Source organism: Leptonychotes weddellii, chromosome 6 (genome assembly GCF_054177405.1).
Source record: "Leptonychotes weddellii isolate Sample4059 chromosome 6, ASM5417740v2, whole genome shotgun sequence".
Classification (NCBI taxonomy): Eukaryota; Metazoa; Chordata; class Mammalia; order Carnivora; family Phocidae; genus Leptonychotes; species Leptonychotes weddellii.
The window spans coordinates 93,580,686-93,603,831 of record NC_138374.1 but is presented as its reverse complement, the minus strand read 5'-3'; the positions used below and the strand labels follow the sequence as shown (position 1 = coordinate 93,603,831).

The following is a 23,146-nucleotide window of genomic DNA, read 5'->3' as shown; positions in this document are numbered from 1 at the left end:
TGACAAGTTGTGTGGAAATAAATGAAGAGCAGTCAGATTAAAACAGGTGAAGTCTTCTTATTCAGAGCTGGCTATAGCAAAGGATTCAGCCACCATCGCTTGCATCTTGGCTGAGACTGAAGGGCAGACAGAGGAGTAGGAGAGCTTTAGAGGAAACAAGTGAGGGCTTCAGGTGTGCCCTGATTGGAGACTGTTGGCATGTAGGTGGGCCAACTAACTATGGAGGAATGAGGCATTCTAGGCAGATGTTTAGGGGTACGTATTTGCCTTTCTCTGGTTGAACCTAAGTTGGAATCAAGAACACAAATCAGGAAAGCTATCAGTGATCAATCAAGTCCTGGACATGTTGGGCCAATTTTTACAGAACATATTGTTTGGCTTCCTGGGCTGGTCACTAGAGATAGTGGTCTGACTTCTCTAAGTCTGATTTACAGACAGTAGACTAGCTCCTTGGGCTGGTTACTAGAGATGATAGGTTGGTTTCCTGGGCTTTTTGGGGCAGATTATGGGTCAGAGTTCTATTTTTATATATGGTCAGGCCATTGCCCCTTTGTATTATGAGTCTCTCAGTTGAGAAAAAGAAGACTCTGGAAGTAGACCAAGGAGGGAGAGGAGGCTGCTGGCCACATTCATGGGCCAATGGATGCCATAATTGCTAAATCTATGTGAAGATTTAGAGCTCTGATCTCCCTGGAACTTCTTCAGGTTCATCGCAAGAAACAGATTTTTAGAACTCTTGGGCATAATATATTTCCATGACATTTCAAATAAGGTAGCAGGAGAAACCAATCTTTCCTCCCTCCCTCCCTTCCCTCCTTCCTTCCTTCCTTTCTTCTTCCTCCCTCCCTCCCTTCCCTCCTTCCTTCTTTCCTTCCTTCCTTCCTTCCTCCCTCCCTCCCTTCCTCTCATAGAAGTCTATTCAGTCATTCTTTTTTTTCAAGCATAGGTAGGGGAAAGCATGTTCTTTCTTGAGAAAACAGTCAGAGATATTTTGTTTGGAAAAAGAGTCATTGAGAGATGTATTCCCAAACAATAATAAAATAAAATAAAAACTAGAGCTGATTACATGTCAAGGGCACAGTGAGAAAGAATCCTATGACCCAGCTAGAAAATATATACTTTAAAATATCCCATTCTTTTTAACTATGGACATATTATCCGTATGCAGGCTCAGATACCTCCCAAGCACTGACAGTTCTGCACCTGTCTCCCTGATTCTGGTGGAGCCGAGATGCACTCAGTAAGATTGTTGTTCTGTGACTAAGCAATGGGGCTCAGTTGCTTGGCTCATTTTGGGTGAACATGGGACACCGTAATCCCTTCCTATCCCCTTACATCCCTGCCTTCTTTATTTTTTCTTCACTCATTGTTCTGAACTAAAGCCCAAGAATTTATAACAAAAGCATCTAGGAAGAAATGGCCAGTGTACACAATTAGGGGTGATGAGGCGGTGACAATTATAGAAGCCGTGCGTGTACACAATGCTTTATTTTTTTCTCAGCGTAGTTTCATGCCCAGAACTTTATTGGGTTCTGGCAACCTACCTGTGAAGCAGGTAAGATGAATACCAGTATTGCCACTTTTCAGATAGGAAAACGGAAACTTAGGAGTTGCCGGGCCCAAAGTCACAGAGCTGGTCGGAACCTCAGGATTGAAGAGGAGGCAAGAGGTCACCTTAGCTAAGCCTCTCGCCTGACAGCTGAAGTCCCTGGCAACCAAAAGGTCCGGCAGCCAGGTAGCCAGAGAGGAAGTCAGCCCGGGGCTGGCAGCAGAAACTGCCCCTCCGGCAACATGGCTGGTGTTAGAACTCCGGCCTCCTGGTTTCCCGCCCATTTCTTTTCCCACTAGGAAACAACTCCATTAAAGGGAATGTTTTCCAGTATACTGAAAAGTCTTCATTGATTGGGCTTGCTATTTTTTTTTTATTAATAGGCTTTTTGAAATAACAGCAAGCTGGTGAGCTGACATAACTAGAGAAGGCACGTTATGTACAATGGTTCCACAAAGCATTTACGCCCTAATGAAACGTGCCTTGGAGGTATGTGACTGGGGTGTTAATCCTGTAAAGTTCGAATTTCATTTATATGCTTTTAAAATTAACCTAAAGGTGAAAAACCAGAGTATGTAGTAGTATAACTGTTGTCAAAAAGCTTAATGCCCTGAAAGAAGAACATTTGAAAGAAAAAAGGTACTGAAAACCTTGTTTTAGTTTCAAGTAACTTACCTTTGATAGCCCAAGATGAAATTTAAGCAATCGATTCCCTAAGCACCCCTTCTGACCTTTTTGCTTTTTGCCTTACCGGTAATTATTCCTGTATGATTCACACTGAAATGGAAATTTGGCAGTTACTCAACTAATTTGATCAGAGTTGACAAGCAGCTAATTAATCCCGCCCCCTCTTCATCCAGTTTATGTATTAAATTTGTTGATTTAGCCTGAAGGAGGCATGGGTCACAATGGCAGGATAATTCAGTAGGTATGTATTATTGCCGTTATATTTATACACATTATACACATAATATTTATACACAGTATCTATCTAAAGTTTCTATACATATTGCCATTCTATTTACAGATATATGTATATATGCACTTACACACATGCATACCCATATATATTTATTCCTCTAACTTACACACATAGCAAACGTTAGGCATAGAAATGAAGCTAAAATTAGTTTTCTAAGCTTAGCAAGGTGATTTTTTTTTATTCCTTGTGGTCTAATTATTTTGTTTCTGTAGCATTTTATATTTATAGTAATACGAGAATTCAAACAGGATGCCACTCTTTCTCCACAGTGCTCAAGCAGGAATAGCCCATTTTAGCATGTCTAAGCGGCTACAAGGATGTGCTTGTTGAGAATGACTTTGGACAAGTACCTTGGCTTCTCAGTTCTCCCATTGGTAAAAGGGAAACCACAAATAAAGTGTCTATTACAGTCTCTGACACGTAGATGGCTGTCCCTACGGGGCCACCCTGCTCCTTAATGACTGAGTCACACTGACCCTCTCCCTCCTGGTGAGGAAGAAATCAGCATTATCAGCTTCAGAGTAATTAAAACTTAAATACTGAACACAAATCAGTTAAACGGGACAGAAAAATCAATGTTATCAGGTACGTGAGCTGAGTCAATTACTATAGCTATTAAAGAGAGTAAAACTCGCGTGTGTTACAGTAAGCCTAGAGTTTCATATAAATTTACTAAGGGAATATTATAGAATGGTTAGGAACCCCGCCCTGTCTCAGATACATCTGGAACTCCATCCTGGCTCCACCTGGTGGCCTGGGGCCCTTAAGCAAACACCCTCTCTGGACCCCAGTGTCCCCGTTTATGAAGTGCAAATCGTAACACCTATCTTGTAATGATCAAATGACTTCTTAGCAAAATGTCTGCCACAGGGGAAGGATTCAATAAGTGAGAGTTGTCACTGTGATTCCAGAAATTCTCTCCATCAAAGAACGCTTTCTCGTTTTCTCACAATGACACCTGCTAACCCAGTAGACTTGGGACCTGTGAATCAGTCGCGCACACTGAGCCCGCGTCTCCTCTGTCCCCAGGAATGGTGAACTTCAGTGAGGTGTCTGGATACCCCGTGTTGCAGCACTGGAAGGTCCGGTCTGTGATGTACCACATCAAACTCAACCAAGTGGCCGTCTCTCAGGGTGAGCACGGCAGCAAGCCGTCCCTCCCCCTGTTCCTGGGGCGTGGAGAGCCTTTCCAAGGGCACAAGCCTTTTATCCCATTGTTGCAGATACAGTCGAAAATGTAGCCACTTCGTGAGATACAGAACCTATTCACTCAGATTCACCCTTAAGGGCAAACACCTGGAATCGGATCCTTGTCTAAAGATAGATTAAATTGCAAGTTTTATCTTGGACTATAGAAGTGATGGGAAGGGCAAGGCAGGGCCGCTGAAGATAAACACCTACCTTATCTTTCTTCCTGGGGTCACACAGTGTACAGAGAGGATATGCAAAAGCAGACTTTTTTTTTTTTAAAAAAAGATTTATTTATTTATTTGAGAGAGAGAGAGCATAAGCAGAGAGAAGGGCAGAGGGAGAGGGAGAGGCAGACTCCCCCGCTGAGCAGGGAGCCCGATGCGGGACTCGATCCCAGGACCCTGAGATCATGACCTGAGCTGAAGGCAGACGCTTAACTGACTGAGCCACCCAGGTGCCCCCAAAAGCAGACTTTTTATAAATTGACAGAATAAAACCTTCCAAACGCAAAGAGCATCACTTAGAGTTTTCATACAATGAAAGAAATATGGAAGAAGAGCAAGAAAGAGGAGGGGGCGGGGAGGGGATAGAAAACAGCTTTTATGGTCCCTAAACAGCAAGTGAGCGAAAGACAGATAGATGATAGGCAAGAGAGCTAGATACCTAATAAGTTAAGGAACAGTGAATTCCAAAAACCAGGACAAATTGATCCAGAACAGTGAGGCACCTTGTACAAGTATTCTTTACATTTGAGCGGTAAATGACTTGAATCAAGTTTTTCCTAGCACTTAAGCAATCCTAATGTGCAATTTGCAGATGGGAAAATTAGTTGCTACAAATAAGGCCTTAATAGAGGTACACATCTCCATTTCAACTCATCCGCTTGGACTAGGTGAACCTTACTCAACTCCTTCCTCTGAAGCCAGCTAAGGAATGTACCAGAGGGGAATTTTATGCCATAGAGTCTGGTTTCTCTGTGTTGGATGAGAAGGTAACTAGAGCCAGATGATATTGTTGGCATGGGATGACAAGACAAGGAGAGGGATCTTCAGGTCAGCAATAGGGAGGTAGAGCCTTGGCACCAATAGGAGAGAAATAAAAATAGGGGACAGGATTATAAAGAGGAAGCAGGACATATTTAGAAAAGGTAAAGCTTTATGCATAGGGAAAGAAAATGCATTAAGGATGTAGAACATTTCCATAGGACACAAGGGCACTCAGAACCCTGTTTATTTTAACCTGAAAGAGTTCTCGGCAAGAAGGGATTGGGATGGGGAATCTTACTGAAGTAAACTCTGCTGGCACAGAAAAACCTCGAAAGAACTAAGCAACTCCTCATTCTAGGAAAACGTAGCAGTGGAGACTCTGCCCTGTTCGCATGCTGAGCCTGCTCCCGGCACATGTGTCGTGCTCACTGGGGCTTAACAAAGCCACCCGAGGCACCACAGGTGACGTGAACTTCTGCACTCGGGCTCTCGTGCCCGGGCCAGGCTCTGCCTTGTCCTGATAGGACAAAGGTGTGGACATAGGAAGGCTGACTAAATCTGGCCAGGTTCAGGAGGTATTGGATTTGGAAAATTTGTCATGGGCTATCTTTCCAACCAGTGTAATTCTCCTCAACAGGAAAAGCAAATCTATGGAGATTTGGCAGGGGATGCGGGAGGGGGGCGAGCAGAATCGCCAGCTCCCTGTCCATATGCTTTTGATTTTCTGAAGTAAATATAAGCAGTTTATGAGTGACTTTTCTCACCCCCCTTCTTCCATTATCTTCCCAATACCAGTGTCTATGTCTAGAGGCAATATTCTACTTCCAAACACTCTTTTGGTCACTACCCACAGTTAGAATACATTTTTTTTACACCATGACCTTGAAATATGCACACTCCCACATACACACAATGGAAATTTGGTGAAGCAGGACTTCATTTTACGATGTGAAATGTTCTTTGCTGGTATTTGTGTTTCTATTTTAGACTATGCTATTCTTTTTTTTTTTTTTTTTTGAAACGCCATTATTTGAGCTCCTAAATTGATTTAATGTCATGACTTACGATTTGAAAAAGAAAAAAATAACATTGACTTAAGCAGGGAGTTAGATTTGGCAGTGTTCTGCCTGCACGAAGTTAACAACATAACCAACTGGCCTGAGAGATACTCACTGAGGAACGAAAATGTCTGATTTAGCTAACTGGAAACGTTCAGCTGGTAGGTCCAGCCAGCTCTCCAGCATCACTTTGGGCCACACGGGCGCTTCCACTTTAGAGGCCGAATGGCCCAGGAATCCAGATACTTACCCTGTGAGTCCTCACTCTTACTCTTGGGTGATGTTTCTCCATAGCCCTCAGCAATGCGCTCCACTCCCTGGACGGGGCTACATCGCGTGGGGATTTTGTGGCCTTGTTGGACCAGTTTGGCAACCATTACATCCAGGAAGCTATCTATGGCTTTGAGGAGTCCTGTTCCATCTGGTACCCAAACAAGCAGGTGCAGCGGCGACTCTGGCTGGAATATGAGGACATCAGCAAAGGTGAGTGTTGAGCTCGTCAGCAGATTCTACACCCCATACAGGTATGGTTGTCTAGGTGCGAATCATGGGACCAAACTAAAGGAGTCTGTTGGTGAAGGACTAATTCAGATGTCGCCTCAATGTTCTGTGCCCATCCTTAAAATTGCCAAGGTTGGAGTGTTTGGGGAAACTTTAGATACAGGATGGGGTCAAAAGTGTATGGTCACTGTGTTAGTTATCATGGACAGAGTCCTCTAAAGGTTTTTACCAGTCCCCATGCATTCTGCTCTCATAGCAAGGGCAAAGAGTTCGACTGTTCTTATGGAACAGGGGAGAAGCAGGAGAGTGTCACAGTCTGCCCCGCTATGTCCTACCTCCGCCCTCCCTGGCTGGCAACCCCTTCCAATAACCACAGAGCAAACCTCTTCTCACTCTATCCTGTGTTTAGGCCCATTTTTTTACCCACTGATTTGTGCTAAGAGGAAATCTCCATAGGCTCAAGTGTTTATACAGCTCTGGATAACAGCCTTACAAATAGTTGGATAGCAAGTTAGTATTCAGTCCAAATAAGTATAAGAAATTGGAATTACTCAAACCTTCTGAATTCACCTTCTGGTATGGGAGGAGTACTGGCTGGCAAATATGTATTCTGATCAACCAAGACTGATGTAGAATTGCCATTCATGGAATTTCTTCTGAGCTTACCCTCGTGGCATTCTGATGAGGCCAAGTTATGGTTGTGTGAGTTGCTAAAGGGCAAGCGATGAAATTAGTGCAATGGAAACTCAAGAAGTTGGTCATCCTAAGATTTAATGATCAGGAGTCCCTCTGCAATGAGGGACCTTCTGTGTCAGCAATGCTGCGGTGGAAAATTTGCCCCCATGCCTGAGATGCTCTTGACTCTCTGAGCTCCATACAAATTTCTGTTTTGTCTTGCTCAAGAGGTAGCAGAGGCACGAGGCCCTCTCTCGCCACGGGGCATTTCCTTCCAGAAGAAGCACGAGGCTTGTGTCTGGGCTCCAGTTGTTGCAGGCATTTCCCTCCAAGCCCTGATTCCCCTAAACTCAAAGACACAATCACAGGCTTCTAGTATCCTTTCAAACTTCCATCTCTGAAAATTCTGTTCTGATTCCAATTTGCCAAGAAAGGAGTGTCATGTAAGCAAATGTAGATAAGGCCAGTTCCAGCTGGCAAAGCTTTCTTACATTTCTATGCCAGAGCTTAGTGATTGAATCAAAAGGCTAATTCCTCCCCTGTTTCTGTTTGCCAGTGGTTCAAGGATGGCCGGGTTCTGGGACTGCTGGGACTGCTGGGACTGCTGGGAAGTCTGACCTTCCCCGGAACCCCTGGTTCTATTCCTTGCTTCTATCCCGAGGGTTGCGGTATCCTTGAAGTTCAACACTGAGCCCAGGAGGAAGATATATCCATGACCTTGGCACTGTGCCCTCCCCACGTTGATCTCAAGCCATTCTTACCAAGGAGGAGTTCATTTTGTCACACTCCCACTGGTGACTTTAGTTCTTCTAAGTATTCTGTATACAACCCCTTGCCTGTTACTGATCTTAGAAGATACTCGAACATTGTAATATGTCTCTTTAGCTCTCTCTCAGTTGTCCATGTATACCACCACCCCCCTCCCAGATCTTACTCTGCATCACATAGAGTTTATTTATTTATTTTATTGTTTGGTCTGTTTAGTACTCTTAAATGGTTTTCTCCTCCCTAGGTGCTAATTTCCTTTTCTTCCAAAAGCATGAAGTATGCTACTGATGAAGACTTATAAATACATAAAACAGAGGAAGATTTTCTTCCACTTTTCTGCACTCTGAGAGGATTGCTCCAGAATGGGATTTATACACTAGTGGTGACATGACATAAAAGTGACATCTTGTTGGACTCGAGTCCTTTGATGATATGTTCTTGCCTGCTCTGACTTTCAAAACCTTCTAGTGAAAAGGGTTCCTTTGTTGTTTATTTTTGCACCTAAAATTGCTCACAGATTGAATAGGAAAGGAAGCTTGTTAGGGGTGAAATGAAGTAGAAAATACCCAGGACTTACAGGTTGGGTCTCTTGGCATCGGTCGGGTGACTTTTGCTTAGTTCACTGTCGGGACCTCATCTGTAATGCCTTCTGTGGTTCCTTCCAGCTCTGATAGTTTGTGAGCCCCTCTTTATGTGAGCACCTTTCTCAGGCACTAGAGCCAAGATTGTCCTCTTCCTCCACAAGTCACTACAAAATCTCTCAAAGGTAGGTTCCATGCCTTCCTCAACTTTAACTTAGCAGGATCCGACACAGAGCGGAGCACATGGTAAGCCCCCAACAGGTGTTTATTGTGGTTATTGGTGGTGGTGGGAGAAGGGGTGGTGGCAGCTGTGGGAATTGTAGGAAAAGCCCTTCTGATGCGGCAACTTGCCAAGTGGGTTTGATTACAGACATGCAGAGTGCTCTAGTTCTGCCTGACTGATGAACACTCACAGATGGATATTTTTGGCCAGATCCTCAGAAGGCAGCCTTCCATCCATCATGCACTTAGTTGTCATACTACCACTATATGGTTTGGCCATACCAACATTTAGGAACATCTGTCTTTCAGTAAGTCTGACTGAAGCCTATGAAAAATAAACTTCCACTTCCATTGCTTAAGATTAGCCTCTCCTATTTTTTTTTTTTTTACAGAGCAAATAAGGACTATCAGAACTGAAATTTTTCAACCTCCCCTCTCTCCACTGCTAACCTGACTTTTATCTGCTCTCATTGTTCTTTGCCCTCCTGCCTCAGAAAATGTAGTGAGTTCCTTCCTCTTCAGGCTAAACTCACCTGTACGGCAGCCTCTATCCCTGTCTGCTTCGTCTTGGACCCCACTCATTCAATAGTGTCTTCATCTTTCACCTTTACAACCCTTCAACCACTTGAATTATCCCTCTGCCAACCTTCTGTCTTCCCCCCAAATAGTAGTTTTATAAACATGCAACTCTTTTACCACTGTTTCCTTTCAACATATTACCAACCAAACTTCCTGAGCGAGTAGTTTATGCATCTTTTCTCTACTTCCTCAACTTCTTTTCACTCTTCAAATTATTATTATTTGCTTTCAACTCCTTTCATTCTACAGAAATAGCTCTGGAGATGGAAATCAAGGGCTTCCTAGTCAGAGATTCACTTTTCCATTCAGTGATCATTTTATCTATGTCAGCTGAAGAATTCGTCCCTCTTGACCAGGTCTGCCTTTTCAAAAATTCTCTCTTCCCTTGATGTCTCCGATTCTGTTCTCTCCAGATTCTCTTCATAAATCTTTGGGCTTTATTTCTCATTCCTTTTTCCCCTTATTCCTCTAAAGAAATCATTTACATTTTGCTTATTTTCCAGAATTTCATCTGTAATGTTCAGCTCTTCTTCACTGTTGCTGGGGGATTCTCTTCTATGTCCACCTCAACCTTTATCTCTAATCCTTCCCTTGAGACTCAAGACCTCATTTTCCCTTGAGTGTTGAGCATTTCTACCTGGATATTCTGCAGGGACATCAGTGGTCTCCATCTTTTTTCTCTGTATCCACTAGTGGATTTGTCCACTACGTTGAGGGGTCACCACACAAAATGAGGAGTTCCTTCTAGATGCTCTCCTCCCTCCATCCTCCACATTCACTCATTTACAACGTGCTATTCTTTCTACCACCTAAATACTTCTCCAACAGGTGTCTTCTCCTGTCCATTTCCCAAAGTTGTATGAGTTTACAATATTAGCTCTCATAAGAACTGAAACTGCTTCCTCACGTGTCTCCTTTTCTTCGGTTTCCTGCCATTCTAGTCTATTCTGCATTACAGTTATCTTCTTACAATGCCACTTAATCATATGACTCCTCAACTCGAAGCCCTTCACTAAGTCCCCCCGCCTTCCCAACATGAGCGTGACCTCGCTTCCTGTGTTGGTTTCCTAGGGCTGTTGTAACAAACCGCCACAAACTGGGTGGCTTCAAAAAATATAAATGTATTCCCTGACTCTTCTGGGGGCCAGAGGTTCAAACCCAGTTTCAGTGGGCTAAACTCAAGGGGTCAGTAAGCTGGCTCCTTTTGGAGGCTCTAGGGGAGAATCCCTTCCTTGCCCCTTCCAGCTTCTCAAAGCCACCTGGGTTCCTTGGTTTGTGGCCATCTCCTCCATCTTTAAGGTGCGTCACTGATCTCTGAGTCACCCAGCTGTCTGCCAGGACTCTTTCTTATAAGGACCCTTGGGACTACACTGGGCCCACCCAGATAATCCAGGATAATCTCTCCATCTCAGGAGTCTTCATTTAAACATACCAGGAAAGTCCCTTTTGCCATTCACAGGTGACATTCACAGGTTCCAGAGATCAGGCCCTGGGCATCTTTGGGAGCCATTATTCAGCCTGCCAAGCATCCTCCACTCTGATACGAGGTGGCTTGCTCTCAATCCCAAGCCCCTGCATTCGCTTGCAGACGTTGGAAGGCCTCAGGGCCTCCCTCCCTGCCCCAGTCTAAGGCCGTAGATATGCTCTAGTCTCCACCACTAAGCTTCTGTCTCACGCAGAAATGGACTCTTAGGTCCCAGTCTTGTCTCCTCATGGGGTTCTCTGTTTTTCTCCTTTCTTAGGTGTCTGTTCAGTTGCCTACTGTCTGGGAGGATTTCCCTCTCTTCTTAGCTCCTTAGAATCAGCAAGTTAGTCTTCCTGGCTGTGATTACCATTTGCAATTAAGTGATACCCTGTCCCAGTGTCAGGCCCCAGGTCTGGGTCCAGGGTCAAGGTTTGGAAGAGGCTTTGATCCTTTGCCATACCCCGGACCCTAAATGCCTGTGCTGCCTTGTTGTCTATTCTCCCTCCATTCTACTGTCCCCTCCTTCCTGCTCATCCAGACGAGGGAAGCTCACGTGCCACCCCATCCACCACACCTCCCTTGACACTCCGAGCGGAGGTCTTTGCTGCCTCTCCCAGCCCCTCATATCTACCCCTTGGTGGCGCTCTTCCCATTTCCCTGTGTTGTCATTGCCCTGCATGACTGTCTCCCGTGATAACAGATTGGACAGCACTTACCGTAGTTCTCTCCTTTTTTTTTAATTTTTATTTTATTTTTATTTTTTTCTCTCCTTTTTTTTAGTTTAACAAGATTATTTATTTAAAAAATTCAAAATGTTGGGGCGCCTGGGTGGCTCAGTTGGTTAAACAACTGCCTTTGGCTCAGGTCATGATCCCGGAGTCGCGGGATCGAGTCCCGCGTCGGGCTCCCTGCTCCGCGGGGAGCCTGCTTCTCCCTCTGACCCTCCCCCCTCTCGTGTACTCTCTCATTCTCTCTCTCTCAAATAAATAAATAAATCTTTAAAAAAAATAAATAAAAAATAAAAAATTCAAAATGTGTAAAACAGAACAAATGAAAAATAAATCTTCCTCCCACTCTTACTTCCCGGTGATCGAGTTCTGCTCCCCAGAGGCAGCTGGGCAGCCATTGCTACCAGTAGACTGTGTATCCATCCAGACATATTCTATTCCTAGCCATTTGGAAGTGAACAAAGCAAATTGCCAGAGTAGATGTATTAGGGTCTCATCTGTTTAAAAACTATATTTATAAATATATGCCAATACACACATATAAATATATATATAATCTTCTAGTTTCTCACTAAAAATATGTCTATGGATGTGTGTATACAATATGTATATGTATATGTATATATACATATAATATATATAGAGAGAAACATGTATATAATCTCAAAATAGCTTTATTTGTGTATATATATATGAGAACAAATTGTCTGTTTGCTCCAAGATTAGGGCTATGGGGTAGAGACTTTTATTTTTTGTACTAAAATTTCTGTATTGCTTTTCCCACAATAAGCAGGTGCCACTTTTACAATCAAACCTTTTTAACACATTGAAAAAATATATTCTGCAAAGTTTGTGTTACCTTGAGTGAAGACTTACAAAGTTGACTTAAAAAAACCAAACCAAAACCAAAACAAAGTGTACAATTGTTATCCACAGAGAGCTGAACTTTGGGTAGAAATCTGGGAGGAAGTGCAAAACAATATCATGTCTTATTAGTATTTGCATCTTCATCCCTGACACCGTGCCTGGCATATAATTAGCATCCACTGTTTTGGAAGGAATGAATTTTTTATTTTGTTCTTACTTCAGAAGAAACTAGTAAAGAGCTATAGATCTGTAGATTCCAGAGAAGTGACCAAAAAAAAATTGAATCTTGTTCAAATAAGAACTTCCAAGGGCTTAATTTTAATCTGCCACCTGACTCACTAAGCACAGTGCATTTTCTTTCCTTCTCTCTCTCTCTCTTTCTTTTTTTTAATACTCCATTCAGGAGTGGATTTCCTCAGGGCTTTCTTCCTTTCCTTTTCCAATACCACTTTCATTGTTACTTCAGATCTTACCTTTGTCATTATCTTTTCTTGCCATTGCCTTTGGTGCACATCAGGGAGGTTATCTGGGTTGACAAGTGGCAGTCAGGAAACTTCTTTTCCGCAGCACTTTCTAGTCCATAATCCACTGGGTTTTTGTTTGTTTGTTTCTAGCCTGTTGCCTCCTTTCCATGGGGAAAGCTAAGAAGAACGGTTTTCTCTTCTTCCATGATACAAAGCTGAGGGTTTGTTTGTTTGTTTTTTTTTTTCTCTGTAAGATGACCCTCTAACTCCAAGAAGTCTTAAGTCAAATTGGAGGCAAAGGAAGAAGTAAGCCACCTAGACGGCATTGTATTTCTACCACACAGGACGCCATGTTTTCCACTTTCCATCGATTTGTTTTTTTCCACTTTCCATCAGTTTGTTTTTGGGTGGATAGAGCCCAAGACGGACTCTGTTGGTCCCTCTCCCCAGAGTAATGAATAGATCTCTGCTATGGCTGAAGCAAAAACAATAGCTGGATCAGCAGTAATCCTTCTGAGCCTGACCTGTGAGTGCTGGTCAGCAGAAACCCAGTCTTGTGCACTTGATGGCTGGTGCAGTTCGTAGGCTAACTTACATAATTGTGGTAAGTGGCATAAAAATCTGATTAAGTTCAGGAACGCAACATAGAAATCCAACAAAGAGTAATAACATACGTTTCTATAATGTTTTGTGTTTTACAACCCTAGGGTTGCAAGCCAGCTCCAAACGCTCTTTTTATGCACGTTTACAATAATGAAGTTAGCACTCCAGTGGCAAAGCAATTATGGCATATAGCTGTTTTCTTTATAGCTCTTTTCTTCATTCATTCATTCGTCAAACATTTGCTGAGGGCCTGCTATACTCAAAGCCCTGTAGTGAGCAGAGAGGGACTTTAGGTTTAGAGGAAACAGCTACTCTAAGGCTTTCCCAGGCAGACAGGCCTGGAGAAGGTGCTGCTGAAGCTGAGCATGGTGGTCTCATAAACAGAGGCTCTGAAAAGGAGTTAAGCTTTCCGAAACATATGGGTGAGGTTTAATTTGAATCTTCAAGTCCCTAGGCTCTGATGCAGAGTCCAGAGTAAACTGGATCTGTAGGCTCAAGGAAGATATCATTATGAATAATCTTACCAAACAGCATGTTATATAACTTTACTCATTGAATCCTGAAGTCTTACCCTCCCCATTTTATAGATAAGGAAATCAAGTCTCAGAAAGCTTAAATAACTTGGAGGTAGACGCATAACTAGTCAGGGGCAGAACCAGGGCAAGAAGAATGCCTTGACCTCCTGAGATGTATTGGGGACGGCTGCATGCCGTTTTGCCTGCCAATGGCACAAGAAGAGATTAAAGTAGAAAGGTGAGTTAACGAGATGGAGGTGGGACCAGGACATAAATGAAGCCATGCCACTGGTCTAAGATGAATGGAACAAGGCCAGATGTCACCCCTGGTTAGACTTCATAGTGGATCCATGGCCTTTTTCACCTTGAGTTTCCTGGATTTTTGATTGTGGGATTTGGGGGCCATGATCAGTGATGATGGCACAGTTGCTGGAGTCGTTTTTATTTCCCTCTGTGGCAGCGTTCCTCAAAATTAATCGTGCATATGTATCACCTGGGATCTTGTTAAAACGGACATTCTGATCCAGTAAGTCTGGCTGGGGCCTGACATTCTGCATGTCTAACACGGTCTCACTTGATGCCAATGCTGCCAATCCAAGAGCCCATTTTGACCAGCAAGGTGATATAGACTTGTCTCAAAGATGAACAGGGAACGGGTTCCCTCATCATCTTTGTTTGTCCTGTCCAATGCAGAAACTTTAATGCTGGAGCCACAGCATGGTGGCCTCCAGGGGTATGTCCTGGTGTCATCCCCACAGAGGAGTGTCACAGATAAGGGGACTAGACTGAATGGTTTTCACTTTGGACCAGGACTTTTCTCTGATGAAGCCATTGATCGGTAGGCTTGTGTGCAGAATTGAACAGTCTTAAGCCCTCAGGCACTGAAGGGAATTGGAAACATGCCAGCAATCAGGGCTAAAGGTGATAAGCTGATTTTTCTAAACTTTGTACTGTAGGCAACACTCTTCTCATCTTACTGTCTCAAGCATTCTCTAGGGTTTTTTTTTTTAAATTAGTATGCAAGAGGCTTCCATTTCTTTTCTCTTGTGGAAACCACTAATGGTTATAGCGTTTCATATTTTAACATAGGGCTAGCATTTTAGTTAATGGGACAATTGTGGTAGTGATGCCCAGTTCCTTTCATATAATTATGGGCCTGACAAGAGTGACATATCGTGCATACACATACAATTTAGTAGTTAATTATATAGTATTCTGGATTATTTTCTACTCCAGACATGTAAGCTTTGCCCTCACAACTTGATTGATTGCTTCTTGGAAGAGGGTTTACCCATTCATTTAGTTAACACCTTCTATATCTAAACATTGGTCTGGGCACTGGGCATTTAATGATGAATGACACAGAAAAGTTTCCTGCTTTTACGGAGCTTATATCCTAGTGAAGAGAGACAGACAGTGGCAGGTAACAAATAAATGAAAGCAATAATTCTAGATATAATTATATCTAGATAGAGATTATAGCTAGATAGAGCTAATATCTAGATAGAGATATTATGAAGAAACTGAAACCAGATAATGTGATAGAAGTTGGCTGCAGGATTGGGAGCTGATTGAGATGGCAGCCACAGAAAGGCCTCAGTGATGGTGATAAGGGGGTGAGGTTGAGCTAAGACCTGGAGAAGACAAGAAGGAACTGGGACAGAACCATCCAGGCAGAGGAAATAACAAATGCAAAGGGTTCATAATTTATTTTTTAATTCTCATAGCCTCTAGCATAATGCTTCTAGTAGGGTCTATAAATTTACTTGGTAAATATCAGACTGATACTAGGACTGTGGAGAAGAGATGAGCCTGTATTCTCTGATGGAAGATGAAGAGGAGAAAGCCTACTTTCTCCAAACTTGTTCTGTTTCCTAGATTCAGCAAGCTGAGATAGGACCAATGTGTTTACCCATCCTCTTGTTTTAAAACCTTTAATTCCAGTATAGTTAATATATAGCACTATATTAGCCCATCCTCTTTTACCCAGCCTGTAGATCAGTGCTCAGGTGGGGTGACCGTGGTGATATAGACCCGAGAAATAAGCATAAGGCACGATACATATATCTACCAGCACTTTTATCTCAGTGTTATGTGCTCTACTCCACAACTGATAGTTTATTTCTGAAAAAAAAAAAAATGTTGGAAATAAATTTGCAAGATAGATGGTGATACAAAGGGATATTCCACATCAAATGTGAAAATCTGACCTCAACATCACTTGGAGTTTTCATGTCTTTGGGGATGAGTGCCTTGTTTCTTAAGTAGTAATACGTCTCTATTGCCCATCCTACCCTAAAGTGGCGCGTTGAGAGAGAGAGCACTGGGTGGGGAATCAAGAGACCTGGGTTCTTGGTCTCAGTTGAGCCATTAGCCAGCTGGCCTTGGGTCAGTTACTTAACCCTCTTCAAAATAATCTCACCTGTATGATAACGAACCTGAATTAGATGATACTTAGAATTCCTTCTACTTCTAATGTTCTGTGACTCTGTACACTTGGCCAGTGATTTCTACTTCTGATAACAGAATGCAACATTTAATAATGCCTGGCTCATGGCTAAATAGGTTAACTCAACTGATGTGGAAGGAGTTAAGCATAGTTGTTTGTAGCAAATGTTTAAAGTCAGGCAGATTTGCATCAAATTTTTTTTTAGCTGTGACTCTGGCGAAGTTTCCTTAATGGCTGTGAGCCTCAATTTCCATGTCTGTAAAATAGGACTATAAGTATTTATCATAGAAGTGAGGATTGGGTAAAGATTGAATACAGTAATTATATATGAAGCACAATGTCTAGCATTCTGTAAGTGTTCAATGCGCTGTGAGTCTTACTATTGTTATTACTATTATTATTAGAATTATTTTAATAAATTTGCAGTTCAACTTATTATTTTTTGAACAAAATAGTAACTGATAAAAATTTCAAAGGGATATCAATAAAACTTGCCCTAGGTAAATTCGCTCTTCATAGAAACACTGATGTATATTTTACGAGTCACAAATCACCTACTAACCAGGCTAGTGGAACAGGGGGCCCAAATCTTCATTCCAAAAATCAGGATCCATATCACATCCTTTGGCAACCATTTTCAGTTCCAGTTGTAGTCCCTTTGCTGGGAAAAGATCAGGAAATAAGCACAATTTCTCCCACCCGTATGAGAGGGATTTTTTTTTTTTTTTGATGGGGGTAGGTGGATGGGGGCTATAAGAATGTGCTCTCTGTGGAAAAGGATCCCTGGGGAAGCCTTTTTGATAAGCAGCCTGGGTGTTTCTGCCTTTTAAGTGCAAAAGAGCTGTCGGGTACATTCCACAAAGGGGGAAAAATTCATGAATGTGTCCAGCTGTACCAACCTTCCTTTTTACCTGCGATTCAAAGCCTCTGCTGTCTGGCTCCATTGCCTGCATAAAGATGCAGACACAGATTCCTCTGGACCCCCGGGGTGGGGGGACCCTGGCCAGGAGAGAACTTGTTAGCAGTTTCCTGTTCTTGTTAGACCCCTATCCTGTCCTGATTTCCATTGACAGTCTGCTGTCGAGGAACATCGACGCATCTCTGGGTTCGCTCCCCACGCCTACCCCATCTCCAGCAATGTGTAACATTGCTGCATAGCGTCTAGCAGTCGGTCAGTCAGTATCGATGGAACGAATACATGAGTGAATGCCATACTTTTTTTCTTCCCTTTCCAAGGGAAATGACAGCATATTGTCTGAGATAGCCTCTCCTTGAACACCTTGCCCCCGACGCCCTTGGCACCAGCCCACCCTTTCATCATCCCTCCTCCTTATCTCCAGGTTTGAGTGTTTTGTGGGTGTCGGGGGGGAGAGGTGGGGATAATGTCATGTCGTGGAGTTTGGCATTAGAAGAATAGGCTAGACAGGTGCCTGGGTGGCTCAGTCGGTTAAGCGTCTGTCTTCAGTTCAGGTCCTGATCCCAGGGGTCCCGGGATGGAGTCCCACTCCCTGCTCAGTGGGGAGTATGCTCCTCCCTCTTCCTCTGCCCCTCCCCCAGCTTGTGTTCTCTTTCGCTCACTCTCTCTCTCAAATAAATAAAATCTTAAAAAAAAAGAAGAAGAAGAATAGGCTAGACATTAAAGCCAAATGATCAGCACAAGGTAGGACTAGGATTAAATACTAGGAAGTGGAGTAAATCTATGGGTAGACCTCCAATCTGTGAGAGTTATTCCAAATTTCTGGCTACCAGTTAATGTTCTAGGAGCCAATAACAGCCTTTCTTTGACCACTTTTCCTGATATTGCCTTTCTTTTACAAAGCAAGTCAGAAAGTTTTCTTGGTGGGGGTGGGGGGGGCGGGATATGTGTCAGATGTAACACGTTAACTTGGGCTTAAACGGAAACACAAGACATAAAACCATTTTTACCTAAACCAACAAATCAGCAAACCCCATTCATCTGAGCTTATCTGTTTGGCTACTAGCCATTTCTGGTTCATTCCTAATTCCCTCTGTTGTCAGAGACGGTCTTCCTGAATCTCATGGAACTCTTGGGAAGTTGTTTCAATTATTAGAAGGTGTAAGTTAAAGAGAAAATTAAAAAATACATTAGAAAAACTAATGTCAAAGAAACCAGCAAGAAATGGATCAGATAAGTAATTTTAAAAAAAAAATGAGAGTAGTTGACATCATTTTTAAACCTGGCCCCAAGTGCCAGCTAAACTAGAAAGTATAGATGATTAATGCTACAAAAGACAGAGGCTCCAGGATATGTCATTTCTTTCTCCATTACCGATGAGGGGAAGAGAGTTCTCTGATCAGATCAACTTCCCTCTTTTAAAAATTCTCAAGTACACTTTGACTTTACTCCCGATAAGTTGCTGCCAGCGAAGTCAGTGACATGCAGACCTCAGTTAGCAGCATCTCGAGGGAAGGCTGAGTTCCTTTGCAAGGTACCCATGTTTATGCATTCATTCTGAAATGTGCACTGATTGTTTCCTGTAGACCAGGCACAGTGCTAGGCATCAGGAGTACAGTGGTTAATCAAAGAGGGCTCCTAAACCACTGTGGAGTTCTAGATGTTGAAGTAAAGCCTGACTGTTTCCTCTGCCAGTCTTTCTTGACCTCTTCTTTCCTTGCGTTTGGCGAGTCAGTATCTGTGGGACAGCATGGGAGAGCCCTCGGCGGGGACCCACAGAAGAAGTAAAGGAAGCCATTGCCAGATCCGGAACACACTTTCCACCTTGAGAGTTGATCCTGTTCTGTGCAGGCTTAATGCACGTTCTGTCAGCTACCAAGGAGTCCTTGCCCATGGCGGCAGCTCGCCGGAGGCGTCTGGGACATGCTGAAAGAGGGAAGCACAGGGACACGTGTGGAGAGCTTTCAATGAAAGACCCCTTGCAACATCAAGGGCTTCTGGGGAGAGATGCTGTCGGGCTAGACTGGGCCCTTTCCTGAGAAGGGAACAGGCAGCTTGGCTCAGTCGTCACCACACAAGACCCATCGACTTGATCAATCTGCCAAGGGACAGTGTTCATTGCACTTAGTTAGAAGGTGACCCCCCAAGAGCCCTCCATCTAGGACAATCGCAAAATCAAGCGGGTCCAAAAAGATCTTAAAGCGTTTTAGTTTTTGCTGATTAAAAAAAAAATAACAGAGCAAGAAAGAAAAAGAAAAGGGGAAAGAAGCATTTCCTCAGCTCCATTTCTCAGTAAATCTGCCAGTTAAGATATGTACTTTGTAGGTGAAATGTGAGTGCCAGTGACAGGGAAAAACCACCTAATCAGGTAAGCCAACAGCCCGGACCCCCCTGACATTTTTCGGGTTCCTTGGGTTTTTTCTGTAGTCCGCTGATTCCACAGGGCCGGCTCATGAAGTCACTCTTTGTGTGTGCTTCCGCCGCCCATGCTGACGGCCGGGGCCCCTCCTGTCAATTTATTACAAATCCAGTCGATGACTGTGCTAATTGGTTCCATATATATTGATGTGTTGGGGGCCTTTCTGACTTTATGTATTTTTATTCGGTCGGCTCTGCCTCCTCCCTCAGAGAGCAGGGAACTCGGCCCACTTCTTTGCAACTCCCTGTAGATGTTGCTGTAGATTCTGCTCACAGTGGACTCACATTCCATATTGATCACAGTAGTGTGGATGAGGATATCAGGAGACCCCAGCCTCCCAGCTTTCCTGGCCCCTGAGTTCTTTTACAGGGGCTGGATAGAAAGGAGATGTTATTCCTTCAAACTGCCCACAGTCTCTGTCTTCAAGGGTAATTAATATGTTGGGACTTGTATAGACCATGTATCCTGCATTCGCTGGGCAGGTAAAGGTCATTCGTGATCGATAGATAAACATCAAAGCAAACTGAAACCCCAGAAAATCTCCCCTATAATTCCACCACCTATTTTTTTATGTTTTCATTATTTTTTTTTCATTATTATTGAGTCTCTACTTTGTGCAGGTGTTGGGCAAACAACACGGTAGGAAAGACAGGAAACCTGCTCTCATGGAGGAGACTATAAACCAGCAAATGAGGAATAAACAAAGTATCAGGAACTTTGCTAGGAGGGTAATGCGGAAGGTGCCACGACAGCAGGTGCCAGAAACAGTGACCACGTGAGAGAGAGCCATCAGGGAAGGTGTGCGTGGCACCTTTGCTGAGCTGTGGAGAGGAGCTGGAGGAAAGACATCACAGAGGGGGAATGGCCAGTGCGAGGAGGTGGGGAGCCGAATGGGGTCGGAGCCGAATGAGCAAGGAAGCCGCGGCCTGGCTAGAGGCTGGAAAGGCGGAGGATGGCCATGCAGAGCCACAAAAGCCCCGGCTAGGCTGCTGGAAAGGAAGCTACTGAGGCCAATGCCCGGGTCACATGGATGATATGCTGGGATCCCTCCTGCACTGGGGGGAGAATAGCTTCAGGAGAGGCCAGAGTGGGCACAGGGACACTGGATAGAGACCCAAAACAGTAACCCAGGCAATGGACAGGGAGCGGAAAGAACAGAGCCAGGTTTGTTTGTGGAACAGAGAAGCTTGAGGACAGGGGTGTCTGGGGGAGAGTGGAGGAGGGTGGGAGGAATCAGCATAATTCCCAGATATTTGCTTGAGCGTCTGACTCTGCCGAAGTACCGTTTACAAATTAAGGGGCGGGGCACGGGATGGAACAGATTGGGGGAGTTGGGGAATAATGAGATTCATGCAGACTTGTCGATTTTGAGTCTCCATAGGCACATCCAAGTGGAGTCCAGTAGGCTGTTGGACAGGCAGGCCTGGAGCTCAGAGGAGAGGTCAGTGCTAAGAGATGCAAACCTGTGAGTCGGCAGAATTCAACCGGTTATCTAAAGCTTTGAGATGGATGAGCTCACCTAGGGAGGATGACGGAGAAGAGGAGGGGGCCCAGGATGAAGACCTGAATGGCTCACGGGTAGAGAGCAGGTAGAGGTGGCAGGTGGAGGGGAGCTCAGCAAAGGGGACTTTGAAGGAGGCACCAGGAGGTGGGGGGATCAGAGGGAGACTGTGGCAAAGAAGAGAGCAAGCAGATGTGTTTTGTCCTGCTGAGCAGGGAGGGAGATTAGCAGGACAAACATCATTGCCCTGTTCCCTTAGAGAATCATAACATATTATCACCACAAAGGCCCTGAAAAATCATTATAATAGTAACTTACAATGATTAGTATTTCACATACACTGTATTTCTCAGCACTTCATGACGGGAAGAGGTAGGTTACATATGATGATCCTGTTTGGTGAAGGGTCTTTTGTGAGCTATTCTCAGTAACTCGGAATTGGAAAACCAAGAAAGGCACCTTGCAAACCAGAGCTGTGTCCCTTGGGGTATCTGCAGGGCGCATGTATCATCCCAGATCCTCGTGGTGCTGAGCTTAAAGCATTCCCCACTGGGGACATCTGCCTGCAGACCATGTGCCCTTGCAGTAGGACTCTCTTGCCCCCCCCTCCACTGGCAGTCCAGCACCCCTCATTCCAGAGGGGAGTTCTTGGGGCCCGTGGTGTGAAGACACTTGTCCCACAGAGAGTGGCAGAACCCAGGCTCGGTCACTGACTGTCCCAGTCTCACAGAGCTCTGTGTCTGTTTCTCTGTGTGTACAAACCCACGAGGGCTCTGGGCACTTGTCCACCATCCAGGTGCCTCTCTTTGTATTTCTGATCTGCCCATCATGCTGACCCAGGATGAGCACCCCATCCCATAAGGATGCACATGGCACGATCTACTCTTAACAATTCTATTATTGCCAGGCTTTATTAGCATAATAGCAAACAAGATGAAATCCTTACTCTGCCCAGTTCTTAGCTGGCCATCCCACCCCTGGAGAGAGGGCTCCAGTCTACAAGTTAGCAAGCACTCAATACCTGCTGCTAAAAGTGTATTGAGTGCCAGGCCCTATGCTAAGTGTTGGGAGTATATTGATGAATAAGAGCCAGGCCCAGCCCTCAAGTCATTCATAAAATATATGGGAAGGTGTCCAGTAAACCAGAAATTATAATAGTAGGTAAGGGCTATAAGACACCTGAGAACAGGAAGCAGCAAATCCAGACTGGGGCAGGATTGAGAAAACCTTCCTGGAGGAAGCGTTGCCTGGACAGAGAGCTGGGGGGGATGGGGAGGTGGGCGGGGGAGTGGATGTTAGCGTGCAGCCTCTGGGGCCAGGACAGTCTCAGTCGGAGCAAAGCAAGGCACAGGGAGCCTGGGGGTGTGGGAAATGAGGGAGAAGTGAGGCTAGAGAGGGGCCAGGAACAGGTATACGGGGCCTGCTGGCCATGCCCAATTCCCTTAGTTTTACCTTAAAGTCATTTGAGAATTACTAAAGGATCGCAACAGAGAGAAAGCATGTTCCCACTGTGCTTTAGAAGCATACATCCAGGGGCACCTGGGGGGCTCAATCAGTTGAGCGTCTGCCTTCGGCTTAGTTCATGATCCCAGGGTCCTGGGAGCATGCACCGGTCAGGCTCTCTGTTCGGCGGGGAGCCTGCTTCTCCCTCTGCCCCTTACCCAGCTCGTGTTCTCTCTCTCAAATAAATAAATAAAATCTTAAAAAAAAAAAAAAAGCATACACCTGGTAACAATGAAGAGGATAGTTGGGAGATGTCAAATCTAGAGATAGGTTGACTGTCAGGAAAATTTTGAAGTAGACCACTGGGAAATGTGGAAGGTCTGGACTAAGGGGAAGAAATGTCAAGTGTTGTGTGGATGTGACAACAATTTGAGAAATGTCCCTCAAAAGCTGACTCTTGGGATGTGTGGAAGGTGAGGATGGGGTAAGCCATGCAAGGCTTGCCCACAGAAATCTCCTAGGTAGACATAAATGGAGAGCCTGTGGGCCCTGCGCTGACTTCCCTCACTGTGGAACAGCAAGAATTTAAAGCTCTTTGGCTCAGACATTGAACCAGGCTGACGTGGATTTCTGAGTAGCAGAATTTTTGTTCTTCGTGGGCAGTACAATTTGCTTCTCGATGCT

General features: G+C 44.3%; 1 protein-coding gene across 3 annotated transcripts in view; it reads left to right on the top strand.

Annotated features, from left to right (window-relative positions):
* The window catches only part of ASTN1 (astrotactin 1), a 296,455-nt gene that overhangs the window by 219,192 nt on the left and 54,117 nt on the right, over positions 1-23,146 (top strand). For all 3 annotated transcript variants that reach the window (XM_081824653.1, XM_081824650.1, XM_081824651.1), the window contains exons 15-16: positions 3,561-3,665; positions 6,061-6,249. In XM_081824653.1, the coding sequence (XP_081680779.1) occupies positions 3,561-3,665; positions 6,061-6,249 (294 nt within the window). The remainder of the gene's footprint in view (positions 1-3,560; positions 3,666-6,060; positions 6,250-23,146) is intronic.